Source organism: Vidua macroura, chromosome 4, assembly GCF_024509145.1.
Source record: "Vidua macroura isolate BioBank_ID:100142 chromosome 4, ASM2450914v1, whole genome shotgun sequence".
Taxonomy (NCBI): domain Eukaryota; kingdom Metazoa; phylum Chordata; class Aves; order Passeriformes; family Viduidae; genus Vidua; species Vidua macroura.
The window spans coordinates 65467995-65479937 of record NC_071574.1 but is presented as its reverse complement, the minus strand read 5'-3'; the positions used below and the strand labels follow the sequence as shown (position 1 = coordinate 65479937).

General features: G+C 41.7%; 1 protein-coding gene across 2 annotated transcripts in view; it reads right to left on the bottom strand.

Moving 5' to 3' along the window:
* Positions 1–1081: 1081 nt before the first annotated feature.
* Positions 1082–11943, bottom strand: part of LOC128806979 (DNA polymerase nu-like) — a 112303-nt gene continuing 101441 nt past the window's right edge. Inside the window, exons 30-31 of one of the 2 annotated variants that reach the window (XR_008437000.1) lie at positions 4893–5002; positions 1082–1180 (exon numbers count right to left, since the gene is read on the bottom strand). Coding sequence is in view for 1 of the 2 variants with exons in the window: in XM_053976899.1 (XP_053832874.1) it covers positions 4982–5002 (21 nt within the window). In the remaining variant the exon portion in view is untranslated. Of the gene's footprint in view, positions 1181–4535; positions 5003–11943 lie in introns of those variants that run through there. The other variant, XM_053976899.1, reaches the window with a different exon arrangement.

The window sequence follows — 11943 nt, the reverse complement described above, 5'->3', positions numbered from 1 at the left end:
CTACGTACACCTTGAGGCCTCCTAGAAAGCCAAAGCAAAGCAGCAGCACAGGCCCACTCCAGGCTGTCCCCTCTGCCATAAGCATGGCCTCCCATCAGGGGTTTGGCGCTCCCCCAAAGAAAGGAAGAAGGCTGAGGCTGGAACCAGGCAGGGAGGACCCCAGGTCTACCAGCTGAGAACATCCAGCCCACAAAACTGCTTTTATCTTGGCCAAACAGCTGCAAAATACTCCATCTGTCTACTTACCTATCCAACTATCTACATCTCTCCCTCCATCCATCCATCCATCCTGCCCCACCTTTTGTCAAGAGACACGTCTGCTCAGCTGTTGCCAGAGTCTGCTTGGAGCACTCCTGAGCGTGTGCAGGCATCAGCTTGAAGTTTCCTTCATCTCCCAAGTCTTTCACAGAGCTTTCTGTGACATTACTCTCTTGACTCCCTTAAGCATCTCCCTGCTTCACAACACCCCCCACCAGCCTCTGTTACACAAATGGAAGCACCACAGTTACCACCTCTTCCATGGTAATAAATAGGAAATCCTCATGAGGGTGAAGGTGAGGGTGTCCTGTCACAAAGATTATGTTTATTGCACCTGTTTATAACACTACTGGCCAAATTTGTCAGGAAATCAGCCTAGTAATTTCTCCATGGTAGGTTTTCATTCTTTTCTGTGCTTGATTGCATTTGCAAAGTCAATAAAGTAAATTCAGCACCTGATGTCTGTTATAACAGAAGAGGAATGAGCATTGTAGAAAGATGAATCTTCTCATCTGGACATCAAAGACAGGGTCAGGTGAATCATGCTCCAAAAAGCACTCATTTCTCTCCATTAATAACCAGTCCAAGACATGTCTAGACTACCCAGCAGTAAATGTCTATCCCAGAAATACCTAAGGTGAGTTAAATCCTAACATGATGCCTCTGTAGAGAAGCTTAATTGCACCTGAGAACTCAGGGAAGCTGAAGGACGAACTATGATTTTTTCAACAGATATTCATTGGGGCTTTAAAGGTAAATGGTTGCATTCAGTAACCAAAGATTAAATACTTAACAGGGAAATATATTCCTGGTTGTTAAAAAATCAAAGGTTTGATGCTATGGTAAAGACAAATTACTTGTAAAATCTCAGGTGGTCATTAGTGTGGTCCAGCTGCACTGGTTATCTGCACTGTAGTTCCATCTACTAGAGAGAAGTGTGAAAATCAATTGCTCACCACCAGTATTTATATTAGAGTCTAATTACTTCATTTTTTTGACCTATAAAGAAAAAAACTGATGGAATAGGAAAAGAATAAAGAGCTGCTTTGTGTTTCTCTGCAGAGAGAGAAGTGCAGTGGAAGAAAGGAACATTACAGCAAATTGAATTACCTTTCACTCCTCTTTATTTGTTTTATGTTGTCACTCATATTTTACCTTCCAGCAACCTTGAATAATAGCCATTAAAAATCAACATCAGTTTTTTCAATTCTATTGTTTGGAGGCCATTTGGGTTTAGAGCTGTTGGACTTGTAAAAACAGAAGCTCCTACATCCTTCTCAGCTGAAGAGGCCGTGTTTCTCAACAGGAAAGACTGATCTGTATGATGAGATTGGCTTCCAAGATTAATTTTTTGTGCTTTTTCCTTTGTGGAAATGTCAAGAAAAAAAGACAAAAAACTAAATGCTTAAGTCTTACAGGTTGTGACTTCTTTAGGAGCACTTTAAGGAAGAGAAGGAAATGCTGGAAATCAGTGGACCATTTAAAAAACCTCCAAGTAATGTGCACTAGGAAGATATTTTGGCAGAGCATCAAGGGGAAGAGGATTCAGTACTGGACCAGGACCCACCAAATGGGAAGGATGGATCTTTCCCCCACCTTGGGAATTGTGAAGACATCAAAGAGAGTTTGAGGGAGGGATGACTAAATGGTTACAAATGATGTTCTTGGCCTTTGCCAAATGTGGAAGGTAGAGAACCCTTCAGTCCTACAGTGACAAACTTCTGCTCTTAAAGCATGAGGTGACTCAAACCTGTTAGAGAGTCATTAGAAGGGGAAGGTCAAGCCTTCAAACCCAAAAAGATCACCCCAGGAAATGAATTTAAGATTGGATGCTCTCTTCACATACTGATTTACTTTTTTTTTTTTTCCCCCATGGATAGAGGAGCTGAGCAATCCAAGAGGTGTTTGTAGGGTTTGGATTGCTTTGGTCTGACAAAAACCCCATGCTTTGAATAATGACCTCATGCTGAATGTCAAACCAGCTCAAAGAGCTGAATTTTTCCTCCAGCCCAGCAGGTGGGTGAGAGGCTCCAAGCCCAGGAGACTTTGCCATGCCTCTGCAAGCTGAATGCAGGGGTGTGCAGGGGGCAGCAGGGCTCTCTCTGCACTGCTCTGCAGCTGCCACTGGTGCTGCCATCCCCTCGTGGATACACACAAACACGAGGGCACGACAGAGAAACAGCTCTTCCTTCCATTTCAGGGCAGCATACCCAGGAAAACACCACCTAAAATAACTTCAAGGTGAACCACAGGGGAAAAAACACACTGTGATTCTGCCTCACATTGCAGAGATTAGCATTGTGTTCAAAATACTCTCTAATGCAAGAATGAAGTCTAAAATATCATTATTAGCCTGCTTGCATGTCAATTCATATAAAAACTCATATAAATATATATATTTCTGTAATGAAGATACCTTTTTTTTTCTCTTAAGAATGTATATTATACACCCAGCTCTCCCACTGAGTCCACTGTAAGAAAGAACCCAACTGGAGATCCTCCTTTTGCATTGCCAAGTGTGATGAATGGAATTCAAATGACAGGGAAAATTATACTGACCTATCCCTATCTTCATTCCCATTAAGTTTTGTAGGGGTTAATGCACAGAAGAAAAAAGGTAGCTCTGTTCATCAGATTCTGTTTCAGATAATGTTAGATGGGACATCAGTGTCTTGGGAAAAGTGAGGAAAAGGCGGAAAATGGAAATGAGAAAAAATCAAACTGGTAGGTAGTTTCTACAAATACAATAGTGTGAAAACTTTCCAGTTTGGTTCCCAGACAGGAAAAATTTGTATGGCTGGCACTTGGGTACATTAAACTGCAGAAAATATCCATGATAGCTTATTAAATTTTCACAAGGCTGAGGTGTTTCGCACTGGTGCTAGATCTGAACTTTTTATCATTGCAGTATTAGTCTCCTAAATGTCAATTAATACACCTAGGATTATCACACACCATCTCCTTCAGTCTGGCCGTGGGGAAGAGAACTGCAATTCCCCTGCATGCTTCAGCTCTAGTGCAGTGTTTAAAACAGCATTTGAGATTTTGGGCAGCCTGGCAAGATTCCGTCCCTGTGACTTGCAGAAATAGTGCATTTAGTGAAGGCAGATGCTGTTTTTTTCACACTCCTTCTAACAGAAACACAATAGATTTTGATATGGACAGCAATGCCCTCTAGAAACACAAAGGACATGATTCAGCTGGCTAAACATGAGGCTCTACTATCATTTGAGACAGCCTGTGTTTGGATGGTTTGAAGTGAGCCCAGCCAGGCTGTGAGCAGTGCTTTGGGAGAGTTAACTAGCTGGAGAGGTAAGAAATATTGTTGTCTTCTCCCTTACTCTCGTGCTGAGTCATTAAGATTTATTATGTGCTCTGTTTGCATGGCAAACGTGAACAAGTCACACAGATACCTTCAGCACTTGCAAGTTATGAGGGCTAAACCAGAAATATCCTTGCCCCCTCTGGGATTGTTTGTTTTCCTAGACTCTGAACATCTGAGACACACAGCTTAATCACATGATTATCTATTATTTCTATAGTAGCCTTTTAATTAATACCAGTGTCATAACACCGCTGGTCCTAAGAATTTGCTATGCCTGTGCCTAATTAAAAAAAAAAAAAAGATAGCTTTCAATAGGACAAATAATAGTGAAATGAGCAGGGTGTGTGATAAAAGGGTTCCTTTGTCATTCACTTAAGCAAAAGTAATCAAAACACTTCACTATGCTAATAAACTGCAAAATTATTCATTGAGATGGCTTGTTCCTTCGTCACGTCAGAGTCTCAAAGGATTTGTCACCAGAGCTTCCGCTCAGATTTTCAGTATTTTTTGCATATGTAACAAAGTCTTAAGGGAAAACAGCACAGAAGCTCAGGCCCTACAAAAGGCTGTGTCAGATGGGTAAGAACTGTGAACTTAAAACACTTTGAGCATGCAGGTATAGAATAATTTATCTCAGTGTGTCCTGTACTCAAAAACTCATTCTCAGAAAAATATTTTTAAGAGTTGTGTGTTTAAACTGAAGAATTATTTTACCATGGGTGTGCAGCAGCCTCACACTCCCTCTATGTTAGCAGCTACACAGAACTGGAGGCTGTAGAGCTCATTCTCCAAGCACTCAGGTGGCTGCCCAGAGAGCTGTGCTTGCTGTGAAGTCTGCTATTGTGGAAAATTTGGGTTAGCTGAAACACCAGCTCGAGGTAAGGAACAATGCTTAAGCTTGTTTCTTTTCACTAAATTAAAGAATGTCATGGAAATATCTTTACATTCATTCTGTAGCTAATGGGTTTAATAAAGGTTGTGTGATTCTCATGCTGCAGAGCTGACAAGTTAAAGCCACTTTCACTGGTGGCTCTTGCTCTGAACAAGATGCTCTAAACCAGCGTGGCTGCAGCTGCAAAGCATCCTCAGCAGGCAGCTCCCAAACATATGGTGGGGTCACCTCTGCCCATTGCATGCATTTTAGGAGATGGGCCACAGTATCTTTGCCCCTCTTCACCTCTTTACTTCAGGAATACCCACGGAGTGGGACTTTAAAGGAATTTCTCTGGGTCTGTGAGTGTGTAGGAGGTGTTGGAACAGGGCAGTAACAGTGCAGAGCTTCCCACAGGACCTTTCCTGGAGCACTCACCTTCCCAAGTGGCTCCTGCAGCCCACGCTGTGCTCTCTGCTGTTCCACCATCACTGAGCCACCCAAATTGCACTGACAGTGAGTTCCTGTCATGGGTGTGGAGGCATTTGCTGAAATTCAATATAGTAACCCTTGGTCAGTTTATTGCACATGAAATTCTTGGAAGTGAAGTACCTATCAGTGCTATTTTCCTGGCAAAATGTTTTAATTAAAGAAAGCCATTTAGTTCCTACTTAATTATAATTTCTGGGAGTGTTACCAAATTTAGACATTTAAACTGTAAATGCCAAGCATTTTGTCTATCCTGCTTAGCCTAATAAAACCTATTTATGACTTCTACACACAAATCATCCCAATTATTACATTAGGTCTTCAGAGGGGCTGGTTTGATTTAGTTTACAACAATGAAAAATCTGTGTGGCTCTGGCACTGGAGTCTTTTGTGGTGCATTGTTAAAGGCCACGTTCTGTGCAGGTAACTCAAGATCAGTCTTTACAGACAAGGCATGTCAGAGTCTAAGGAAAACAGAAATAAGCAGACATATAAGACCACTTCTCACAAAATGTTTGATACAGCCTGTCTTGGTAATGGTTTCATGCTTGTGTCCTGACTGGTAGCACTGCCAGAGGCTGTGTTTTCACAGTCCTGTGCCATACCCTTAGGGAATAAGAGCACCACTGACCATTCCAAAAGGAAGTGATCTGAAAACCTTATTTCTCTGCAAGCAAAAATTGAGACCTATCCCAGCACAGCCTATGAGGAGGAATGCCTTGGCCTGTAAGCACTAAGTTGTCTGGAAGAGTAGCATTGGACAGATGGCTCAGATGAAATTTCAAAGAACCTGAGGCAAGAAATCATGATGCACTTAAAGATACACACTGGGAGAGCTGCTCTAAGTTGTGGTTCTTCTCTAAACCTCTCACAGATGCTAAAATTACAAAGTAGGCTTGAGATCTTGAAACCCTGCAGTGGTGTCCAAGTTCAGTTATCAGTACCAAAGGCTTCAAAACTTTCCTGTTCCTTAATTGTGGGAAGGAGAAAGACAGAGACTTCTTCAGAGCATCTCCATACTTTCTGAATTGAGTCTTTTCCATGCAGGTTTCCTTTAGGCTCAGTTTTATCTGCTGAATTCTCTCATATCACTAGTTTCTGGGGAAGAAAACCCACATTTTTTCAACTGCATATCAAGAAGTGTTTTCAAAACTGACTTTTTGTCCAATGGCTTTATGAACCAGGCAATTTGATGGCTTACTTCCCCGTTTCTCCAAGGCAGGAAAAGGAAGTATCTGAAAATTAAACATTTAGTCTACAATGTGAGGTTCATGTAGGCAGTAAAAGGATTTCAATTCCACAGTTTCCTCCCTATGACTAATGTGTTTAAAGGAACCACAAACAGGACAATGCTTTAAGCTGGCAGATTTGGAAATATAAAAAACCCAAACTCACAAGTGAAAAAAGAGACTTTGCTGTTGCCAAGGATGAATGTCCTTGGAGTAAGGAGTAAAAAAAAAATGTTATTGGCAAGTGTTAGGTACAGAAGTATCAATGAGCAAAAAAAAGCAGGAGGTAGAGTGGGATGGGGAGCGAATAACACCTGCTGCTAAGATAATCTATTGAAATAACTGAGATATGAGGAATCTAGAAATGAGTTTTAAGGCTAAGACATCACATAAAAATAGCTGAAATGCCCACTCTTGAGTCAGAAGATGATGGAAGGGAAGCAGGGACAAGAAAGCACATTCCTGGCTCTGTACCACCAGTGTGAGCATGAAGAAGGACATGGAGGATCCATAATGCAGGAGTGATGAAAAAAGTGGAAAGCCTTCCAGCCCAAGGGCAAAAGGAAGGGATTTCACTGGGCAAAGACATATTTAGAAACATGAAGCATTACCTGGATTGAAGACTGGAGACAGAGGCCAGGCTTTGCTTGCTGTGGGATGCAGTAACTTGGAGGCTGGACAGTTCTGCCTAATTTTTTTTTTTTTTTCCAAATATTGATTTGTTCAAATGCAGTGGCCAGCCCCAAGAGGGAGCACAGAAAGCTCCTCAGCAGAACATCCTGTAATCTGGTGATTTGTGCATTCCTGTGGGTGGTGGATGCTGAAAGTCTTTCAGGAAGAAAGGTTTCCTACTCTTTGCAGATAAAAGGACAGGAGCAGTAGCAACATCCATTGCTCTGGTTGCCTTTTGAAGGAAGGAACAGCCTCCTCAGTGTTAGAACAAAAAGCCATGGATATCAGTCACAAGGAGGTGAATCCTAGAAGCTGGCACTTAAACTCCAGAGGGGCAGAATCAATCACTTCCCTGTGCACAGGTTTTGGGCAGGCTACTTGGTTATTCAGAGGACTGGCAAACAAAGGGCAGGTCTTAGGCATTTTGTGGAAAGCTGAGTGTATACCTGGTCCTAAAAATGCTGTGTGACACCAACAGTCTGCCAGCTCCCACTACTCCTGTCAGGCTGAGTACTCCTCAAGCTAGCAGCTGATGAACAGAAGGGTCAGAAGTTCATTTAACCCAAGCTGGACTTCCAGATAAGCAAAGATAAAGTGCTCAGCTCAGCAGGTCACCGCTCCCTGCGTGGCAAGGATGGACACACCAAGAATGTGAGGAGGAAATGGAGGGTGCTGCTGGGGTGGGCTGGGATACACAAACACACTTTTGGCCAACCTCAAAGGCAAGGTGCACTTATTACACAAAAGCCAACACATTCCTGATAGTGCCTGTCTAGTGCTGAGGCTTTCAAATGATACATGCTTATGCTTTAAGTCACAGATGTGTGGTTTTGCTATTTTCAAGCTCCCAAATGAACTGACAGCAGTAACTCTGAAGAGAGTGCTCAGTCAGAAAAAATCAACCTGTAGATGCTTCACAGTGATGAGCTCTACTGAATGCACCAGAAGGAGTATTTGGGACTATGATCCTTTATGCTTTGAGCTTGCAGAGGCATGTCTTCCTCAAAATTGAAGCAGAGGGAAAAATCACCTCTGAAGTCAAAACTGTGTACCTTAAACATATTGGGATACATGGGAATAATATTTTTTAAAAAGTCAGGTGTTGCCCAACGTTGAAAGAAGTCCAGTAATTTTTCATGGAAGACTGATGAATACAAACTTTGGTCAGTCTTAAGGAGCTGTCTACAAATCAACCTGGGAATAGTGTTTTCTGTCTTAAGACTTACTGATCTTGTATGTTGTTTCAGAGAAAAGACCCTAATTAGTACATTGCTGTGTTTAAACAACCACAGAGTTATGTATATGTTATATACATATGTTACATATAAAAGGCATGACCCTGGGTAAGGAAATGTATTAAAACCTCAACCAGCTGAGCAGCAAGTCACCTACAAAGATACAGATAAAAGTTGTATCAAGTTTCAATTCACCCAGCTGACAGTGCCTCCTTAAAAATTATGGAGAGGAGTCCTGTCTTCAGTCCTCAGCCAGGTCCCAATAAAACTTGCTCAGCAACACATTGATGCAGTCGTTCCTGTAACATGTCATCCATAAGGAACTGGCAATGAAGTCACTGGCAAGTAGGAAGATGTGTGAGGAGATAGCGAAACAAAGTCTAGAGAGTTTGAGCACTACTATTTTTTGATTGATCAAAAGATCAAGATCCTTTAAAGATCAAGGGCAGGTCAGAATTTAACTATTTTGTTTCAGTATAAAGAAAAATCTGTCTGCACTAGTTGAGAACAGACTTCATCAGAAAATCCCAGTTTTCTCCACACCAGTAAAACTCCAGTGATTAAAAAACACCACTATGGACTCTTTCTCTGAGGCAAGTAAGAACCTGGCACTGTCATCCAGGCAGACTGCAGAGCTGGACCAGGTGGGATTCTAGCTGGGAATGACCCAGCAGAAAAGCAGGGTGCTGCACCCCTGCTATTGGTATGCACTCACAGAACAGCTGAGGTTGGTAAGGATCTGTGCTGGTTCCTTCTAATCCTGTCCCCAGGGGCCAGATTCAAAGAGAGGAATGGCAGGGAGTTTTACTTTCTCTTAGAACAAAGTCTGCTCAGAGCTAGTAACAGACATTGTACTGGAAGCCCCCTCATTTTGCATTGGGATGTAAACTCAGGGTCTGATTTGCTGGTGTCATTGCAGAGCCAGTGGCACCTTTTCTGTTGCTGTATGTACATTCTCTGAAGGCAGGAGGGTTGGAAAGGATCCCAATGTGCTGCTCAGCCTCTGCCCCTGGACTGAAGAAAGATCAAAGGAGCATAAGTATATTGTGACATGTATTTGTCAATCCTGTTCTAGAAATGCATAGTAATAAATACCTAAAAGCTCTATTAAAGTCCATCCAAATGTTCAATTATAGCTAGCATTCTTTTTAAAGACTTGCTTAACATCTTCCCTAGTTACGCCTTGCTGAAATTTAAGGCCCTCTCTTCTCATTCTATCTCCAGGGGACCTATGAAGCAGTTCACTGCCACCTTTATGACAGCCTGTCTCGTACTGGATGAATCCTTTTAGATTTCTCCTCAGTCTTCTCAAGGTTAATTGACTTAAATTCTTGCAGCCTTTCCTCACAGGTGATATTGTCTATAGCTCTGATCACTCCTGTTGGTCTCCTATGGATTCCTGTTGCTCTATCTGTTTTCTGAAATGCACTTCTGAAAATTGGGCAGGGCATTCAACTGAGACCTTGCTGGGGCTGAAGTGAGTGAAGGGATTGCTTATACCACTTTTGATCATTCTACAAACACCTTCAGATCCCCAGGTCCTTTCCTGAAATTGATACCTAACTAGCTGTTCCCTACATTTTAGGAAATATGTTGCCTACATTTGGGTAGCTAACTGGTTTTGCTTTTGTATGAAGCTTTGCATTTATCCTCACTTCTTTGTATTAATCTTATGTTACTATTCCATTGTGTTAAAATCCTTTTGAATTATAAATGTGTTGGCCAGAAGGATTTCAAGCAAGATTTCAATTGTAGAAAAGCAATATAAACAGGATTCAAGAGCTTCCCAGGAAAGAAATATATGATTCTTTGCAGAAAAATATTGGGTTTGTTGTGCAATGATAAATGTCTACCCAGACTGGAGGTGTAGGATGAACTAAAAAGGTTTTTATTAACCTGATTTCTAGGGAATGGAAGGTGTTAAAGAATATGGATAATGCCAGGAGAAGGTTAAATTTTAGGTCAAATATGAGAAGAAGTTAAAGGACTAAAACCAAATCAGCTCCAGAAGAAAAATCAAATATATCACAAGCCATAGTATCAGAAGCAGCCAGAGAGTTTGACTACAGCCCAACATTTACAACACTTTTTTAACCTCATCTGAGACCCACAGGAGGCCCCAAGGGAAGATGTTGACTTCTCCCAGCTCATATGTTACAAAAGCTCATTATATTTAAAGGAAAACCTCCCTGGGAAGCTTATTTAATTTAACATCACGGTTCAAGTGAATGGATGGGAAGATAAACAGAGATGGGGATTGCTGGCAGGCAAGTAGGGTGGCTCAGCTTTCAAACTGCTGCAGAATTTATTCATTGTGAAGAAATGAAGTTCTTATAGGTGTCTTTCACATGCAGTTTGGAGTCAATCATCAGCCTGAACAGGCTCGGGGGCATAGCTTTGAGTTAAAAAGAGAGGGAAAAAAATATCTGGCAGAAATCCTGAGGACACTTGTCTTCTTCACCCAACCAGATACCAATAAAACATTTAGGATAAATCAGCAATTAACTAATTTCTGGACTCAGCTGGATGTGGACTAATGGATCAGTGCAAAGAGGCCAAGTAACCCAGGGAGATATTTAATTCTGTCTCAGCCAATTCTGTAGAGAAAGGCAGTGTAGCAGGCAGCAGCCACTTGTGGGGAGGATGGAGGTTGATTCTCAGGAGCCTGTAACTACAGTACTCTGCTTAACACACAAATTGGAAAATGGGATTGTAATCTGATGCATGACTCTTTTGAATAATTAGATATGAGAAATTCAGTGTGCACAGCAGATGAAGCTGCCAAAAAATGTAGGGAGGGGGAGACCAGAGAGGATTTCTACAGTCAATTTCTGATAGCCTGGAAAAATTGATCATGAAACGAACAACTACAGTAAAAATGTAGTTAGTTAGAGAACAGTCTCCAAAATGCCATAAATGCATAAATGTCATGCCAAATGGCAGAGGTATGAACTGAGGGCACAAAGATTAGAGGCAAAAATATAAGCAATTTTTTTTTTAACTTGTGGACTACTAATAGTGAGATTTTTACTAGAAATAATAACAGTATCTATGGGGAGTGGGAGGAAGGGTTAGCAGTGGAAAATTGTCAGTGTAAGAAGCAAAAATTGAGGAAGAAAGAAGCTAAAAATTGTCCAACTAATTAACCTTGAATGGAGAAGGTGACATGGAAAAGTGCACAAAAAATGTGCAAACATTGGCTGGAAGCTGGACCGCCACAATTCAAAACATAAGCAGACGGCATAAAAAATTGCCTGGAATTAGAGCAGATAATAATAGCATGTTTGATAACAAAAAAGGGACTTCCAGAAACAGGTGGTAGAAGTGCACTTCAAATATGTCTCAAGAGAACCAGCTGACCAGTGACAAAAGTCTGGCTGTTGTCTCCAGAAGGGATGTGCTGATTATTAGGCTGGGGATGTTTCCCAGCAAGGCAAAGACAGGGCACAATTAAAACTTATTTTAAACCCAGAGATGCACTCTCTACTAAAAGCATTGCAGAATGGCAGAAAAAACTATTCCTTTCCACTCCCTGAATGTTTCTGACAACGTGCTAATACCAAAAGGAAGTATGCCAGCCAAAAGTGAGCCTGTGAGCCAGGGAATATAGTAAATGCTGGCACAGAATGAGGCAACACAGGTGGGAAGGCAAATCCCAAAACATTTCTGGGGCTTCCTCTGGAATGGCAGTATATCCTTAATGTGGTGCAGCAGATTTCCTTGATGTGGTGGCAGTATATCTTTAATGTGGTGCAGCAAATTTCTGGTTTGTCTTCCACCCTGGTGATTGCTGTTGTCTAACTGTGACACACAGGACCAAAATTCAGGTTGGATGGGACCTCAGGAGGTCTCCAGTCCAACCTC